This window comes from Cydia pomonella, chromosome 2, assembly GCF_033807575.1.
Source record: "Cydia pomonella isolate Wapato2018A chromosome 2, ilCydPomo1, whole genome shotgun sequence".
Lineage (NCBI taxonomy): Eukaryota > Metazoa > Arthropoda > Insecta > Lepidoptera > Tortricidae > Cydia > Cydia pomonella.
In genome coordinates this window covers 5,654,079-5,673,913 of record NC_084704.1, presented here as the reverse complement: position 1 = coordinate 5,673,913, position 19,835 = coordinate 5,654,079, and the positions used below count along the sequence as shown (strand labels likewise).

Genomic DNA, 19,835 nt, shown 5'->3' with positions numbered 1-19,835 from the left:
TCCCTCCCGCACTACAAAGACGAGAACTACCCGAGGGCCGCGGAACACCTGGTCCATGTTTGCACGCTCGACGCTGACGACAACCGCTACAAATTTGTTTTAACCTATAACCTATGTATGGCGGTCGGCGTCAGCGTCGGCGTCGAACGTACTCGGGCTCGGGCGTGCGTTTCGTTGTCCTCAGGTTACGCGTTAAGATCCCTGGAGTAATTTGAAAACACAATAGGTTACCTCGTGTTGCGCCGGCGGCGGGTGCGCGGGGTGCTGCGCCGGGTGCGCGGGGTGCGGCGGGTGCGCCGGGTGCGCGGGGTGCGGCGGCTGCGGGTGCGGCAGGTGCGGGTGCGGCGGGTGCGGGTGCGGGTGCTGGCGGTAGTAGTCGGGGTAGGGCTGCGGCGGCGGCGTGGCCGCGCCCGGCGCCGCGCCGCGGTAGCCGTAGCCGCCGTAGCGGTACTCGCTGCCGGCACCGTATCCTCTGATTAACATCACCACGTTATCGTGCGGGACGAGGGGGCACCCACTCCCGTCCGGTTGTTCTCCACATTTTTATTTAGGTGGACATATTTGCCCGAACTTTGGAATAATAATTTTGAAATCGTACACCGGTTACTTGGTGTTAGGGTCGAAACACGTGTACGACAAAATTGGGCTCCAATGGCCAAATCAAAATCACTCTATCTATATAATATTCAACAAGCCAATAATAGGGATACGATATCGAAGATCAAAAATTCATAAAGTAATAATCATTGTAAAAATGTCACATGTTCTATCGTAAAAAATATATCAAATTAATTAAAGGAAATCACAGTTAACGACTGTTAATGTAAATTATTTAGTAATTAAAATGCTTAAAACTTACCTATCCCCTTCGGGGCCGTAAGGTGGATATACCGGCCTCGTGGACTGGTAAGGTGACCCGTATTCATAACCGTAACCAGGTTGGTAACCTGAAATATAAACAAATACAATTTACTCACCCTGACAAAAATGTGGCCTAATAGAACATATGTACTATCATGCTCCATGTTTATAATGTTAAAATGTTATTACATGCAAAGATAATTAGGAAGATGTGTATTATACAATATTAATGTTAACAATAACACTAGCAAAATAAACATGACAATAATAAGCCAGAGCTAATGAAATTCTCCTTAGTATTCATCGAAATTGTCTAGAATACAAAGTCACACCTACGAAATACATTTTCTGTGAACTACACCGATTGTGATCAAACTGATTAAATTTGAAATATACCATCATTAATCTGATCAGTACTTTAAAGTCAATAGTGATATCATTTAATATGTGAATTCTGTGAAACTTGTGCAAAAAAGACATCGACAAGAAATTTGAACGTTGTGGCCATTAGTAAAGGATTCAAATTCGGGCTGACTCAACAAGGTGTCGATTGACTTACTGTGCCGATGTCTGAGCGAGGCACGAAACTAATAACCACTGGGGCCGCGTGTTCAGAACTTCCGACTCAGCGTTGTCGGCTCTCTTTCATCTTTTGTCATATGTACTGAAATTCTTGATCGATACTTGAATATCGTAGCAATAAGGTTGTACATGTGCTATTTACCTGCGCTCTCTTTTAAGAAAGAATTTGACGAGTGTGTGTCACTTTCATATTGTAAATCATTAGCAATTCACGTGAAATATTTACGTTATTCAGAATATGGAGTGGATGTATGATCTATAATGATGAACATGCATAGTGGTTATTCGATCCGCGGTTGTGTGCGCGTGGTCGGGGCACTAAGAATTGAGACGGAGCGCTCGCGAACATAATCTTATTCGCAAGGTTTTGAACTTCTTCCGTCGATTCTTCTGCTTGTCGTGATTAAAGCGAGATAAAAGCAACGTGTTTTGTACAGATCAGAACGGGACAAACGGTATGTTTGCGGGCGCTCCGTGTGGTGTGGTGGTGGTGGCGGTGTTACCTGGGGGTCGGCGCGGCCCCGGGGGCTCGTCGAACGGGTTGGAGGCGGCGAGGTTGTCGCCGGCCGGCCCGCCCGGCCCGCCGCCTACAACCACACAACTTGTACCGCGCCGTGTACCGGGCTACCGTGCCGGGTGCCGGGTGCCGTCACGCACACCCATCCCAGGGGAACATCAAACCGATTTTTTTTATATGTGGAAACCCGACAATGTGCATACGTCCTCGTTCACATACGTAAATGACTTGTTTAAGACTTTAATTGATGAAGCCAAACAGCATTACATATTGTTCCATAAAAATATGCAGTCTCTTAAAAGTAGCATTTCCAGCCACTTAGTTACACACATTGTATACCAGTTCGTTTAATGCCGGTATTACTAAAATGACTTACATTCCTCTGGGGTGAGTTGTACGGTTAAGGGTTAGTGAGAAGCGATCACATGAGCCAAATGATTGGTTAGCTGTGATTATCTGGTTAAGAGATGGAGTTAGTAAAATATTGCGTAAATAAAGAAAACAAGCACCGCACGCCGCACGTCATATGCTTTACAGCGCACGGACTTCTCTAGGGTGAATATTACGAAAAGAAAGTTCCATGGAAAGACTAAAAGATCAAACATTACATCTTAAACACAAGACTGAATGCCAAAATATACTCTTTTCGTAATATTTTTATATAGTTTAAAACTATACAGTAATATCACTTTAGTGCTATTATGTCACAAGGTGCCGCTATCGTCCATTACACTATACACCTGAGCAGATTTTACTATAAAAATGTATTCAACTGTGATACAATTCAGAATTTTCTATAAAATTTGCATTAAATTCAAATTGATTCACATTATGTGGCAGTTTGGATACATGAGTAAAATTTTGCTTAAGTAATGTACTTTTTCAAAAAAACTTAGTATTTATAAGGAATCTATAGTATGTATCCAAATTACTACCGTTAAAACCTGGGTGCAGTTAAGCCGATTCTTAACCGTGTTTGAGTTAATATTGTATCACATCTCCAAAGGCCGATAACTTACTGGGTCCTATTTCTGCAAATATGGACTACTAAAGGGACGTAATAGGAAGGGGTATTTGGGTAGATACAATTAATTTAATTGCCAGTCTATGAAAAGTTGCTCGTAATGATGACTAAGTAAGTTATCGAACCGAGGGAAAAGAAACAAGGCCCGTCGCACATTACAATACGCGCGAATGATCCAGTCAAAACCTTTAAAGATATACAACGGAAATGTACTCAGTTGCTTTTTGCGTCTCGTGTGTAGTGTTTGCGTAAGATCAAAATAGGTATGTAACGTGCGACCGGCGTGAGGTAGTGCGGTGTGTGTGTGTGGGTGCGTGTGGGACGGCACCTACCTTGGCTGGTGGCGGGCTGCGGCGGGTAGGGCCCGTACTGCGCGGGGTAGCCGTCCATGGGCGCCGCGCCGCCCGCCGCGCCGCCCGCGCCTGCGCCCGCGCCCGCGCCAGGGAACGACTCCTGCGAGTTGCCCGACCCTGCTGGGTGACCACATCCCACTTCACTATTCATGTTCCATATACTTCCACTTTATAAAAAACAACCCTATTTTCTGACCTGACGAATATTAAAAATTAAAACTACGTTCTCTAGTACAGTGTTTTAAGTTAAGCTTTTGACGACCAAATAGGCCCCAGACGCGCACGGTTACAGTATAATACATTAGTTAATTCGTATAAGATTTACGTTAACGCGTTGTATACACCGTGGGTTCGAATACCCCGACAGATCTTAAAGGTGTATTTTTGACCGCATTTATAAATTGAAATGTGACAAAGTTTTCTGAAATCTATCTTGTTTTACAGATAATGACAATTCCTCTGAAAATTTGTTTCTATAATAACTCAGTGAAAAACGCCTTTTCGGCTGCGACGCAGACTGTGTGACTTGATTTAGGCATACCCACTAACAGACATTATGCCGCGTTCACATTCAGTAGCATTCCAGACCAATGATCGAAACTAGTGCAACTGGATCATATCGTTGACATTAATTCCAGTCATTTTCATCATCCAGTGAATTTATGGAAACTATTACCAAAAACAATAATACGAGTTCACTATTTGACGTTTAATCCAACACTAAATTGGCTGTCAATACTATTCCAGAAGCACTGGATTGGACCAGCTGGAATCAAATAGTAGATCATCAATCCAGTCACTGGACTGGAATCCTCACTGGAATAAGTATATTCCAGTGCCAGTTCACATTATGAAAATTATATTAAAGGCATTAAAGTTTTAAAGGAAACTCCCAATTTTTTTCTATAAATACAAAAAACGACATATTCAATAGCCGTCTTCACTGGCCGTATTGGGCGTGACGAAATTGCCTCGCGCGTATGCTCGCTCTGTGTAGACCCGGCTATTGCAATGTTTTTTTTTTGTCAAGATCTAAACAGAAATAAAGCACCGTGTGCAGAAATTACACACACAAAAAAATTGTTTTGCCGTATTTGGCCGTAAATCATATAATATTTTTTTGCTCATTATGTCCTCAGGAATGCCGGCTCAGGACCGGACCGGAAGATTGTGGACCGATTTCGTCACTTTCCCTTTTCCCGACTGCGTCAGAAGGAGGGTAATGTTTTTCTAGCGTATGTATGTCCATTTATTTGACACGCCTTATTTGCCCAAACGGCTTTACCATTTTCGACATATGAATTGTGGTAGTGACATAGGCTGTATAAATTTGGAAAATAGTGCCCGCAGAAAAATGAAGAAGATTGGTTTTTTTTCTTACAATAGCTATATAGGTATCAAATGAAATCTAGTGAATAGACCATTTCAAAAACATATATAATATAAGCAGTCGGGTTTTTTGTTCAATTAATTTACGACTTAAACCGTCCACAATGCCATGTCGTCAAAATACAATTCCTAAATCGACACCTTTCTAACTCGTCCACATTACTATTATGACTACAGTTCTTGATCGTTTACATTCCTATTTTGACCACAGTACCAACTCATCATCATCATTGTACGATGCATTATCCTGACTGTCTTCTATAAATAAGACAACATCGGCACTTTCCATTTACTTTTGAATTGTTTTTTTCCAACGGAAAAGTTTTGTTGGGCTGTCATTTTGACTTCCACCAATGCCAGCACGTGGTCCACAGTGCTGTGAATAACGTTGACGAGTTAGCACTGTGGTTCATATAGAAATGTGGACTAGGTAGGAAAGTGACGATATAGGAATGTTGACGAATCAGAGCAGTGGACCATATGACAATAATGACAAAGAAGGTGACGAAATAGGATTGCGGACGAAGCTGTCCTGGGGGCCTATCGGGAAAATCGAAATTCGCAAATTGCGGGGATCTTTCTCTTTTACTCTTACTAAGGCGTAATTAGAGTGACAGAGAAAAATACCCGCAATTGACGAACTTCGATTTTCGCGGTAAGCCTCCAGAACCGAAATGCGTGGTTAAAATCTGTCGGATTACTCGAGCACCATGGGCTCGAGTAATCCGAAGATTACTTTTAAGATTAGTATAATAGAAGTAGCGTTCAAGGGTTAAGCGATTTTAACAGTAGATTAGCTTTTAATTCGCAGAACATACATTGTACCATAATAAATCCTAAGATTTACCGTTTAAAGTTGATAATGCAATAACTAGTGTTAAAGTTTACAGTCGAACAAACTATGTCCAGAAAACAATAGACTTAGAATAATACCGGAATATACAAGGAAGACTGTAAACTTTGTATAATAAATATCCGTAATATTGACAACAATTGACACTGTCTATATCTAGTATTGTTCTTCACAAATGTATGCCCACACGTATTACGAATAAAAGAGAAGATACTCGTATACTCACATTTTTGTTATTATTTCATACGTTCACCTTATGTTTATATACTTTATATTATAATAAAAATTGAATTGAAGATTAAGAAAAACCGGTTTTAAATGATGAAAATTAAAAAGATTCAGACAGGATCTATCAAACAGATACGCTTTTAAACATGAAAATGTTGAGACAATTGGAAAAAATGGGTCTTGTGAATAATATTGACCTTGTGTAGGAGTGGTGTTGGACTTGCCGCCCTTCTTCTTGGTGGAGGCCTCGACCTGGTTGATGATGGGCTGCGGGTCGATGCCGCCGCGGTCGAAGTGGCACTCGTAGGCCAGCAGGTTCTTGGTGTAGTGCTTGCGCAGCGTGTACGCCGCCGACGACGACGCGCCGATCCCGAGCAGCCCCGCGATGTCCTTCCACGTCTTGTTCTTCGTCACCTGGAACCCGGAACACTTCCACTTGAGGAACGAAAGTGCAAGGAGAGAGTCGACGGGCGTCGTAAAAACGACCGACTTGTACAGTCGGTAATAAACTAATGCCGAGTTATATTCGAGAAATCTTGGATTGAAATATGAAGTAGAGTCGCGCGTGAGCGTTTGAGGTTATTACTAATCGGCGAGAACACGATTGGACGTAAACGGCGGGACATAAAGTGCGCATGTTTAGAGCGGCGATAAGTCGGAATGTTAACGAGCGGCCTGAGCACGGCGGCGAGCGCGACCGGCGGCGACGCGGGCCGGCGCGGCTGTGGCACGACAACATTGTGCCTGCCGCTCTTTGCGAACGCTCCAATGATAAAAATTTATTAACTATCGTTAAAGCCCCGGCGAGTTTATGGCGCCTATTTCCATAAAGCCGGTACATGCACTAACATAAATCCCGAGCGGAGCCCATTAGCCTCGGTTGCATCACGAGCGCCGCTCGTAAGTTTTACTAGCAGCGCTTAAGTGATATTCCGGAGTGCAAATATTTACGGTCCGAAATGTGTCTACGCGTAAATACAATTGTTTGTAATTGGGCTTTATGACATGTAGAGAAACTTACGCGAGAGAGATACCATAAATCAAAAATAATAACCCATCGGACCAATTAGGGCGAAGCAAATAAGGGCTAATGTTAACGCTGCAGATAATTTTTTTACCTGTTTTTTACTTACAAAGTTTAAAAATTACCTAAAGATCTTTGCTGTATTCTAAGGTTTGCACAAGAAAATGTTAATTAACTGTAATGAATGCTGGAGATATGCAAGAGCATAAACATTTAGTATCTAAGAATCCTCTTAATAATTTGACACATACACTTGTCCAACGTAAGTTTTTTGATCGATACTTGACAATGTTCCAGCCATGTTGATCGCTTTGCACATCAACCACTGAACGGCGACGTATTATCGCACAGTGCACGTGAGCGACAGCATCGAAGGGAGAGTTGAGCAAGGCCGGCGTACCTCGACGAAGCCGCCGCGGTCGCGCACGAGCAGGTAGAGGCGGTAGAGGTCGAGCGGCTGCTTGGAGATGGTGGGGCAGGCGGCGATGGGCGTGCGGCGCTCCTCCATGAAGGCCAGCAGCCGCTCCACCCAGCCGCGCCGCTCCGGCGCGTCGTCCATCTCGTACAGCTTGCCCAGCGAGTCCGACTTCTGGCGCAGACACGCTCATCAAACAACTGTACTTTATAACGAGGGAGCCGAAAACCACCTGAGCCGCGCGTCTAATCTATCGCACGTAGGTTTTAATTCGCATCAAAAATTAAGGTAGACGGTGTTTAAGAGGTGCGTGCCGCACTGCGTGGCTCGCATCCGTGCGTAACACAGTTGGCTTTCGGCTTAAATATCTATAATGTTCGAGAAAAAGAAAATAAAATGTGCATTCTCTAAATCTACAGACGTCCTTTTTGGACAAAATGTAACGAGATTGAAATTTTAAATTAATTTTAGCCTGAAACCTACTTAAAATTGAATACTCGAGTTAATTAAAATGGTGTTACTCCTACTTGGAACACCAGAGCACGCCTCGGGGAAATAATCGTAGTCAATTGAGTGTCGATTGCGTCACCCTGACTTCCAAATTGCTACGATTACGTTAATCGGGATTGATGCATTTCTTGAAAATAGCTTATTGAAATAAATTTCGTATTCGGGATAGATATAGCATTTTTTCCTCCACCGGCATTCCCCATTTTTCTCGATACAATTATACGTTAGTTTGAGTATTAAGAGTATTACAAATTTAACCATAAATAGTTATCGCGGTCACCCGAAATCTAAATATTTTTCGTAGTCTTGCGAAAGTCTTATTAAGATTGATTGTAAATGTCTAGACGTCGCAGTACGAGACAGTCTACATTCAAGATGACGCGACATTTTTATGTCGTAAGTCTTCGCTAAGCACTAATCAGCCACGCCTACAACTCACCATGTAGATATATGTATGTATTAAGTCGCATACGGTTACGTTACTTAATCTAGTTGGTAAATAATTTTATTTCAAGGCAAAATATTGAAAGAATACCAAGGTAATATTTTATAAATGATTGTCATCCTATATTTGGATTACAAACATTCCAATACAGTTATTATAGAAAAAGTGTCGTAAATTAGCAATTGTTAACAGGCCTCGGGTGAGTCAGTGTGGCTGGCCGCTGGCCGCGGCGGTCGAGGCACTCGTGACATATCAACAAGGAAAGCCCCGTGACGTCATTTTACGCATGCCAATAATAAAATTGAATCATGTTTAATTATAACGTATGACGAGATTTACAATCAAATCACTGTATAAAACGATTTATTACTTTAATTGGTAATAATAATAACAAATACTAAGGAAAGAACTATAAAAATTGTTATTCTGATATTATTCTGAAAAAAATAACAAATTTCCGATAGAATCATAATTTCCTGCAATCAAAGTAACTACGTGTAACATTTATAATTATACACTCAATTCTACTATAAGGAAACATTTAGCAGCGATTAACTAATTAACAAATAGCAAATTCATTCACAATATTAGGGAAAGAAATACAATTAAGGACAACACGTTAAAATATTAAATGCAATAAATATAACCATCACATTACGCAGCTAATAATTTCTCCCATGTAACATACATACTTGACACAAAGTTTACATATGGATGTAGAGTATCATATATGTATAGTATAGAAACAAATAAATAGTGGCAAATAAATTTTCCTAAATCAAAAGCCAATAATGCCAACACCGGATAGAAAAGAAACAGCAGAAAGCAAGACACTATATGTAATTGACACACGATATAATGGTTCAAGTTTCTGTAACAAAAAAACGCATTGTCATGCATTTTTCAGTGTCAATGTAACTTCACAGTTAGTAGATGCTCAAGGTCGCGGAAGCGAGCGCTGAAAAGGTATCATCGTTTTCAGTCCCACTCGGTTACAGACACTTTTGGTACCCATCGCATATTGTTTTCGTCACTAAGGGCCCATTTAGACGGTGCGAGAACTCGCACGCGAGTTTAATTACATTGCGGCATTTGCTCGGTCGGCTGAATTGGTTGTAACCTCAATAGTCCGCAATGTAACTAAAATCGCATGCGAGTTTGCGTGCCGTCTAAATCAGCCCTAATTCTACATTCCTCTCGTTCACTTCTTTTGTATCCACTACTTACGATGTATTTCATTTAGTTTTTTTAGCTTTTTGTCTTCTTCGTGCCGTAATTTATCAAATGGACAGAAGTGTTTATACAAAAGACAGTATAGGTAATATGAGGCGAAAAACAAAAAAAAAACAAACGTGACCAGGGACGACACGATCAAGTGGCGAACAAGACTAATGTAGAAACTTCGTACAGAAAAATGTCGACAACCGAATAGGCCGAAAAGCGCTAATGATCGAGGGGCTCACCGCAAACGTCATAAATAAATAGAAAAACGTGTATTTGCCTCTCTATCGCTCTAATTATGCACGAGCGTCAGAAATGGAAATAGACGACTTTCATATTTCGATGTTCGTGGAAAGTCCCCTGATACCGACGAAAATGAACGCTCGCGTCGGAAGGATCGACTACCATGCAATCGCTAACACAAGCTACAAGTTACGAGTGCTAACTTGAGTACTACACATGCTTAATGATCTTTGACTTGATATAAACCTTTGATCTGTAGGACTCCGGCTGTATGTGACTGTTAAACACCTGAAATATATGACAGATTGGAATATTTCGCCGTGTTCGAGCTATATGTGAATGTGTATACGTGTTCAGATATAGGCGATTCTGTAGTTAAGTGTTTATACGGAAATAAACAAAACGAAAAAAAAATCCAGACATTTAACACACACTAAAGAATAAAATTCAAACATATATTGTCACATTATGAAGCGATATTTTTCGTACATCTTTAATAGCTTTATTAATCGAGACAAATATGCAGGTGACCAGGGATATTTTAAGATAAAATAGTAGTTACTAAAAAGCCAAACTTGTAAAAGATTTACTTAGGCACATGCGAAATTTCAATGTTAATTTGCAAAACGGCTCTTTTATATTAAATTACAATATCATTAGTCCCCCACAAATATCGTCTTCTTGAGTCCCAACGCAAACCTTCTTTCAAAGATGTAAAGTTTTATGAATGAATTCCATTCATAATGTGTTCATGTAGTTTTGCAGCACGCCGTGCGTCACTGACATCGTCAGTAGCAAACAAACGCTGTAGTCAAAAGAAACCGGGACCGGTTTTCCAGGCGTCGACAGAGCTGCTTAGTGTAGGTGTAGATGTAGAAGTGCAGAGCGACTCACGGGACTAGAGGGCGGGCGCGGCCAGGAGGAGGGCGAGGCGTCGTAGTCGTCGTGCGCGGACGAGTGCGAGCCGCCGCCCGGCGACGGCGACGGCGCCGCGCTGCCCAGCCCGAACTCCTTGCGCGCCTTGCCGCCGCCGCCGCCGCCGCCGCCGCCGACGATCGGCTCCTCGCCGCTCGCTGGAAACGGAACGGCGGAACGTTAGCGTAATATTATTGCAGCTGGGCGACACAGGAATAACTGTCCAAATAGACTCAAAAAAATATATTTTCAATAGCTTATTGTTTGAACAACAACACAATCTACAGACTAGAATAGGCGTTGGACTTGGTCCTCAATGCCACTATCCCCCAATCTACGAAGGTCATGAGAAACCTAACCTTTTTTCGTGGGACTCACTTACTCAATCTTCAAGGAAAATTAATATGTAATTGACACATTTCTATTCACAAGACAGCAGCAGCAGACACATTTGCCCTTCAAACTCTTTTCATGCGCTAGTAGTGTGCCTCGCGTGTCGTCACTAGCGGCATGTGACGGGGAGCTCCCTACAGTTACCTGCGGAGGCGTTGCTGAGCGTGCTCTGCTTGCTGCCCTCGTCGAGCGGCACGCCGTCGGGCCCGGTGGTGACGAGCGCCGTGGCGGGCGGCGCGGGCCCGTTGTCGTGCGCGTCGCCCGGCGCCGTGTCGCCACTAGCGGCATGTGACGGGGAGCTCCCTACAGTTACCTGCGGAGGCGTTGCTGAGCGTGCTCTGCTTGCTGCCCTCGTCGAGCGGCACGCCGTCGGGCCCGGTGGTGACGAGCGCCGTGGCGGGCGGCGCGGGCCCGTTGTCGTGCGCGTCGCCCGGCGCCGTGTCGCCACTAGCGGCATGTGACGGGGAGCTCCCTACAGTTACCTGCGGAGGCGTTGCTGAGCGTGCTCTGCTTGCTGCCCTCGTCGAGCGGCACGCCGTCGGGCCCGGTGGTGACGAGCGCCGTGGCGGGCGGCGCGGGCCCGTTGTCGTGCGCGTCGCCCGGCGCCGTGTCGCCACTAGCGGCATGTGACGGGGAGCTCCCTACAGTTACCTGCGGAGGCGTTGCTGAGCGTGCTCTGCTTGCTGCCCTCGTCGAGCGGCACGCCGTCGGGCCCGGTGGTGACGAGCGCCGTGGCGGGCGGCGCGGGCCCGTTGTCGTGCGCGTCGCCCGGCGCCATGTCGCCACTAGCGGCATGTGACGGGGAGCTCCCTACAGTTACCTGCGGAGGCGTTGCTGAGCGTGCTCTGCTTGCTGCCCTCGTCGAGCGGCACGCCGTCGGGCCCGGTGGTGACGAGCGCCGTGGCGGGCGGCGCGGGCCCGTTGTCGTGCGCGTCGCCCGGCGCCATGTCGCCACTAGCGGCATGTGACGGGGAGCTCCCTACAGTTACCTGCGGAGGCGTTGCTGAGCGTGCTCTGCTGGCTGCCCTCGTCGAGCGGCGCGCCGTCGGGCCCGGTGGTGACGAGCGCCGTGGCGGGCGGCGCGGGCCCGTTGTCGTGCGCGTCGCCCGGCGCCGTCGGCGGCGGCATGGCGCCCTCCATGCCCGGCGGCGCCGAGCCCGGCGGGCCCATGTGCCGGGGTTGTTGCTGCTGAAACATTTATTGAGGTCAATCTTCCACAAATCAACCTAACTTCTAATTAAGCCACTACATAGAAAAAATTCTTAATGCAGGAAGACACAGGAAACACATAAAAGCTCTATCGGGGTTCGGACCAAGGCCCGGCACTATCCACTACGACTACCGACCGTGAAAAAATTGAACTTTAGTAATACGTCACTGACATCACTGTCTCATATACACGTAACACTCCAAGGGTAAACAACTGTAATGGCAATTAATTGAATGTACAGAATGAGGTCAACGTATTCATCAATTATTACGTAGAAAATGAAATGGCCTAAACGTTTATTCACGTTACTGTGCTATTAGTTACGGTTAATGAAGTGAATGGCATAATTCTAGGAGCGCCTACCGTTCTCTAGAGTCAAAATAACGTCACGAATATAAATGAACATTTGATAAGCATTTTTAAGAGTCATGCATGAACAATGTTGGAAATAACCTAATGTCTCTACTTATAATAGTAACTATTATGAATTAATCGCGGTAGGAGATTTATCTTACAGACCGACCATATTGCTGCGTAAAAGACGTTTACTCGACGCACCGTTTAGGTTGCAAAATGTATGGGGGAAATTACGCTGCGGTATGGTCGATCCTTTACACCATATTTCTTAATTTTTGAGTGTTGATGACCAACAAATATTAAATGGTTCACACGACACAAGGCGATCTTTAGTAATTTACAATCGGCAATCGTGTATATATGTTTTATATTCGTAGACGGGACTTGGCTTGCCATAGAATCAATTCAACTTACTTTGAGCGGCGGGTAATGTTGCGGCGGATGAGGCGGCGGATGCTGCGGATGCGGCGGCTGCGGCCGGTACCCGTACTGGTAGGGGTGGTGGTTCCTAGGCGGGTAGCCGTAGGGCTGCGGCGGGTAGGGCTTGTAGCCGTGGTGGTAGGGCTGCGCTACCATGGCGCCCGGCGGCGGCACGGGGCTGGGCGCCGGCCCGGGCGCCGCGCCGCCGGGGCGCGACGTGGGCCCGCTGCCGTCCGACAGGGAAGACGACGGCCGCGGCGGCATCGGTACGTTCTGCGTACCTGTAACAGTAAACAATATAGATTTAATCACAAGCGTATTAAACCGAATTACACTTTATTTATGTGCTCATTGTCAAACGAACTTGCTATATCAACCAGCGACGATATTATGGTTCCATTTTTATTACTTGTCACTGTGCCCGTCACTTTCGCGCTTACATACTTGTTAGATCGTGACAGATATGGTGATAAATGATAAAGAGCCGACCATCTTAGCCCTACAGCATATGGTAATTCTATGACACTAAATTGCCTATGAGATTGACAGCCATAATTTAATCGTCGGCAGATGGTCCGTTGCACAAAGCATCTTTGAGAGTGGAGCGATAAATTGCCTTTTGCTAGTTGCTACCAAACGTCTGGTAGTCTAAATTTATATCCACAGACAAAAGCGAAAAAACATTACCTAGCCTTTTACAAAGTAGATTGATTTCCTGTCAACAAACGTCTAATTTAATGTAGCGGCTGACAACAAACAGGAATCGATGTGGAATTAAACCGCTTCAATTAGCACGTCCCCGGGATGGCACATGGGTCGGGATGTAGACATAATTCGACGTTAGTGTGATTAAGCTGTATCGAGAGTGCAAGCGGCATCGTTTTCGGGTATCGGGACTATCGGGTGTGATCGATCGTGGGCTGGAACTCGTATTTGAATAATACGGTTAACGAGGGCTCGCCTAAGCCGGGCGCATCAATCGAGGGCGGAGAGACGCGCCGATTCACTTTCGTTTTCCGCCGGCACGTGAGCGGCATGCACCGCTAGCCTGCGAATTCTCGTTGCACTTTATTGCATCCGTATAAGTGCATACGACATGCACGCAACGCATTGACCGAGGCAGAGATACGGGCTGGCAGTGATTTGCGACGACGAAAGTGGTAGTGCAACTTTTATGTGGGTCGAATTGGCATTACGAGGTCGCGTTAGTGTTACGTGAGGGTTACACTAACGTCTGTCAGCGCTGCCCGCCTCACACGTCCCCGTCGGGAGCGTGACTTTGATCACAATCGCGAGAGAGCTTTGCGCTCAATCACCGACGGCTTCAGAGCGCATTCATGGAAGTGTCAGAAAAGGAAAGGCGAAAAAACCTGATTGCGAGAGTAGACTCGCAAAAGAACGGGAGCGCTTGTGTACGGGTAATGCAATCAGAGTGTTCAATTGCCTTTTGCATGAGCGTAGAGGAAAAAAGAGGCACGTGTTAGTACTCAATTTAATCTCATCAGGAGTGGGCTATTATCGAGTGTGGGGCGCGATCAGACGGCCGTCAGACGGAAAGGCGCCGCTTAATCATAGATAACACGGTGCCATACGCGCCCACCTATGCGCCGCGTACCTATTTGTTTATGAGTGCGACCTTTAACGACTGCCACTGGTAATGGCTCCGCGCCGGATCGGTAGCCTACTTGAAACCAATTGACGGACAAAAAACATTCAGTAAATAACCAGTATTTACGCTCTAATATAGAGCAGAAATAAGCTTTTTGTTTTTAAATAAAAGGTTGTAAACTTCAGAGTAAAGAGCGTTCCTATGTCGTCATTACGTTTAGTTACACAACTTCGTTCCCAAGTAGGTATTGCCCTCCTAGCGTCGATAATCCAAGGAGACGTTGACCTTGCTAACTAGCGTAAGTACTCGACAACGAGAGTAAACTTCTAGATATAAACTTATTCAAACTTAGCGCTAACTTCTCTCATATACCTAGAATTTAGTTTGACAGAGTTCCTTACATATTATTCAAGAAGTTGAGTAAACACTCAAACACTGCTTAAATTCTTGGTAACTATTAGTACAAATAAGATAAGCTGTTGCTGTGAAGTAAACTTGAGCTTGATTAGAATTTATTAATAGTGCAGTAAATTATGTGGCTACGGCTAATTCATGGTTGTCATTCTAATCTCTTCTTAAGCGCGGACGAATCTAACGCTCAGGATAACCAGTATAAGTGGTTCTCTGATTACCCACAGATTTTACGGATCTCGAGATCACGTAACACTGCATTATACAGAGAACTCGCCTTGCCCGTGGCCGCGCAATCAGTGGATATACACGGCTTGTTCTGAATGTCAGCGGTTCCAATGTTGCACGACTAGGCGCGACCGAGACTTATAGCTGCGGATCGGAGTTCACTGGGTTGCATTGAAATTGAATTCTGTCGGTTGGGAAACATCGTGTGTTGTGTCGGTCGCTTAGAGGATTATTCTGACCGAATAGTCGCTGTTAATGATAGCCGGTTATGGGATTTTATTTTAAGAGTCGGTATATTGATACATTAGAAACCATAACCATAACTCAAACGTAAACGTACTTCGTATAATGTATAAGATTGTTGCCCAAACCTTAACCTTTAACATAACATGCATAGACCCATTCACTCAAGTACAGAACGTACCTCGCAACAGGCGCAACTATGATTAAAGTAACAACGTTCTCGTTATAGTCGAGTTGCAATTCTGAAACTGGAATTAGTACAAAACCAGCTCTGTCAAGGGCAGAGCCCGTCACCGCGGCCACCACGCCGAGGTCTTTACTTTCCCATCTGAGCTTTGCCTCGATTCAAATCTCCTGTCCCCTTCAATGGCATGGTAGGGTAGGCAGTTTGAGCGAGACGAGATAAAAGGCACTCGATTTAAACTTACGACGTGAATTCTTGGTAGTTGGCAGTGATATATCAAGCGCATTAAAGGATTGATCACGATCTGTACGATACGAGCTAACTTTGCCTTTGTCGATATTACGTACCTACTCTAGGTAAAAATGAACGGATTTAGTAAAACTGATTTTTTTTCTGGAAATAACAAAAAAATTAAAATAAAAACCAATTAATTAAAAAAGTTCAAACAATTACTAAGCAATTCGGTTTTTTTTTTTAATAAAATTCTAGTTTACTTTCGACAGGGAGCTTAAGTTAAAGGCTTTAATTGGTGGTCTCATTAATTATACCAATTAAGGTCCGACTATTTATAGTCGTCATTATGATAATCTTCTAACCGGTTTCCCCCTCGCCCATCACTACAAGTCATAAACGTCTTTTTGTCTAAAAGTAATTGATGTTTTATGATACGTTATCTGACTGTGGAATTTAGTGCAAAACTTTTGTTGTAGATTAATTTGTTTTGTTTAAATTTCTTTAGTAACTCTAAAGATATAAGTATAGATTTTTACAATAATTTCAATTAAAAAATATATACCTAGGAAAGGTCTGCTGTTCTAGTTCTGAAATCATTTTCAAGTAACGGCACGGCATCTTCGTCCTGTATTTTTATTAATATTTAACTAGAACGATATGTAACACTCCCAGAACTTGAGTTCATGTAAGACGTTCCACGAGTAAAGGTACCTTTTGGCGGTCGGCTCACGCCGCGTAGCATCGCATTAGTATTGGAGCATCATCAATAATAGCGTAAGCGCCAACCGCCATAAGGTACCTTTACCGTGGAATGTCACATATTTTATTCAATATATACGCCATAAACTGACACGGTCTTCGGTAAGACATCTACTAGTATGTAAGCGTTCCGATTTTGGTATTTTGGCTACGGAGTGCCAAAAAGGCAGCACGGCCGTATTTTCCAGAGAATAGGGCTTCCTGCTTGACATCTAGCACCGTTTTCTGCGTTTTTATCTCAGCAGCTAACTGCACATACCTACTTGCATGCGCATACGTATTCGAGCATTAAGGAATGGCTTGATGCTGGTGCGCGAATATGAGTATCGTGCACGTATGCAGTAAGTACCGTTGGGCGATGCGCGGCGCATGCAGCTGAGGTTCGCGAGCTATGTGCGGCGAGCCGCGGACCGCTCACCGCACACTAGAGCCGCACACATTCCAAGCATTCGATCACACCCTTACCAAAAGCACCGCATGCATTCCGAAACACGCTACTGTGCAAAAATGTTGGCAATACTATCTAGAATTCATCATTAAAATAGGCAATCACCAATCACATCGATCATTTTCAACAGTGAGGTGTCATAGAAAACATTCTGCATGTCGTGAAAAAGGTGTTCATGCGTTTCAATATATATAGGTATCATTCGAGAGTTCAGATGGTGTAATTAAGTTACAAAATCGACAACATCACGAGAGCCCTACAAAACATATCGCGATGGCGGACTAACAAAAACCATACGATCGTAACGATGACTGTAACAGTATTTAAATTGCAATCAGATAAGTCCGGGGCCAGTCTATAAAGTTCTTAAGTTATTCGATTGGATCGTAATCAGAACGGGTCTGCGAGTCACCCTGGCAATGTAAACAGAGCATAGACAATGGCGTTAACAAGAGCGGCCTAGTTGAGACAAATGGTGGCGTCACGACGACCGCCGTGTTTGTCGACCCATTTAGTTGATCACCACCAACGCTGGCGCCGGCAGGCAGCGAGATTACGTTATCAACGCGACTGGCTTTTCTCGCTAAACCTTATTTGTCTCCCAATCTATTAGAGACTGTTGTTTCGTCTCACACTAAATGATGTTAATGTCTAAAAACAATGTTTAGATAGCTGTTAGCTACATACAGAAACAACGAGAAAATCTGGTTACACGTTTCATGAACCAACCTCCGAAGGCAAATATGTCGTAGATATATATCTCAAGAAACACCATGAATGGAATTGAGATGTCGGCGAGGGTACCCACCTAATTATCAGGCGAGGGACGGGAAGGCAAAAGTAAATAGGGATATGTATAAGTGGTACGGGTAAGTCTGGCTAGGGTCTGTTAAAGAATGTCCGCACCATTAGAGGGGGCAGACGGAACGGGGTGAATGGGCTGTCGAACCCTCGGGCGACCTTGACTCACTGAGATTTATCACTTTTCCGGGGTAATCTGAATACAATTAAGCGATGGGCAATGGGAACGGGCGGGGCCGGCCCCGGGCCCGCAACAAGTTCCTAATTTTTTGTCCTATATCCATAGGTACTTACTTTTCTTACGCATAAACCAATCAAACTTTAACTAATTATAACTTTCTTGCTATCCAATAGACATAAACCCTAATAAGTTTAAATACATTGAAGTAGATTTTACTGCATGTTAAATTTAAAATGTATCGTGGTGTAGTCACAGGGCATTTATGCACAATAACAGATTAGTTGGGTTAGAAACATTGGAGTATATGACGCGAGCGAAAAAAAAAGCTAGGATTTTTTGTTTTAAAACTGACGCAGAGTAGGTATACAAAACAAAAACGAATAATAAATTCAATTTGAATGACAGAGGCTTTGCCGCGATAGAATTAACCGCAGATTCACGAAAAAAGATTTCACGATTCACGAGAGCTCGTTGACGTCAACAAACAAGATGGGAAGGTTTACGCTACTCTCTTTTTTATTTAGATTAGGGAGGTCGTTGCCCTGTCAAGGACGCGGGGCACGTGGCCGGCGGAATGGGAGTATTTATGTGATGACAGACACACCGGCCGCACAATTACTGTTATAATAGTCCCAAAGGGTCGTAAACCGACCCTTGATAATGGATCACAAAGGATACTGATACTAACTTAATATAATAAAATGACAAAGACATATAACATTTACGATTATTATTACGATGTTTGTAACATAAAAAAGGGATGTTTAGAAATCCAAAATAACTGACTAGAATCATTCAACTGCTTTACCGAGGTACGTCACATCAGTCATTTTAGTAACATTTGTTGTCTTTGTAAACGGTCCTTACGCGTACAATGGCAAAAAGAAAATATTTAATAATATATGTAATGTATAATATATGTAATCAATAAGTAAAATATAATATATGTTATCAATAAGTAAGCAATAAAACCAAGCAAATAAATTTCCTTTTTATATTTGGTATAAAATTGGCCGTAGGTAGATGCAAATTTACGTAGAAGCTTTAAAATGTCGTTGGAGACAGCGGACGGCGGCGGTCGGTGTGCGCTGCGCTCCCCAGAGCCGGCCTTATCTTAGTTGATGGCATTCCTGCGCTCGGCCGCCGATACGCACGACGGACGACTGCGAAACGCTTTTAGCGCCCGTATACAATTCAACAACCACCTCATACCAGAAAATTCTACTTAAAAGAAACGGCTGTAAGGTTGGAAATACCATATTAATGAAGAAATATAGTCAGCGCGCAAAAGAAACCTTATTGGACAAAAATTAAAGTCGTTTTCGAAAGTCACGTTGCATGCGGGCGTCAAACAATACGCAATTCACCTTCGAACGCGCCGGGTTGCGGTATTGCGGCTTCATTGTGTTCAAATAACGATGGAACTTAGATTGGAAAAGAGCACAATGCTGTAGATAATAGATACTTTGAGAATCGATAACGATTGTCCACTATATACGGACAATGTCTAAAATAAGAGATGACGTGCAACAGGCAGATGCAAAATAACCAGTTTGTTTTCAATATAGGTACTACTTTTCAGAACGCGGCATGCTGATCCTTAATTAAGCTAAGAAATAACTAACATAGATTATTTATTAAGCGGCCATAAAAAGTTGTTGAAAATTGTTATCCATGGCGAACCAATAAAATAAAGCTCTTTTCGTTTTGGACTTCCATAAGCGCACGGTCTATAATTTTCTAATACGAGACTTCACATCATCCGAGTGTTTGTCGA

General features: G+C 43.8%; 1 protein-coding gene across 1 annotated transcript in view; it reads right to left on the bottom strand.

Moving 5' to 3' along the window:
- The window catches only part of LOC133532047 (trithorax group protein osa), a 113,906-nt gene that overhangs the window by 8,964 nt on the left and 85,107 nt on the right, over positions 1 to 19,835 (bottom strand). Inside the window, exons 6-16 of the mRNA XM_061870538.1 lie at positions 14,277 to 14,282; positions 12,955 to 13,241; positions 11,963 to 12,161; positions 10,560 to 10,738; positions 9,912 to 9,953; positions 7,232 to 7,420; positions 6,005 to 6,221; positions 3,317 to 3,457; positions 1,947 to 2,030; positions 860 to 947; positions 232 to 472 (exon numbers count right to left, since the gene is read on the bottom strand). Coding sequence (XP_061726522.1) covers positions 232 to 472; positions 860 to 947; positions 1,947 to 2,030; positions 3,317 to 3,457; positions 6,005 to 6,221; positions 7,232 to 7,420; positions 9,912 to 9,953; positions 10,560 to 10,738; positions 11,963 to 12,161; positions 12,955 to 13,241; positions 14,277 to 14,282 — 1,673 coding nt within the window. The remainder of the gene's footprint in view (positions 1 to 231; positions 473 to 859; positions 948 to 1,946; positions 2,031 to 3,316; positions 3,458 to 6,004; positions 6,222 to 7,231; positions 7,421 to 9,911; positions 9,954 to 10,559; positions 10,739 to 11,962; positions 12,162 to 12,954; positions 13,242 to 14,276; positions 14,283 to 19,835) is intronic.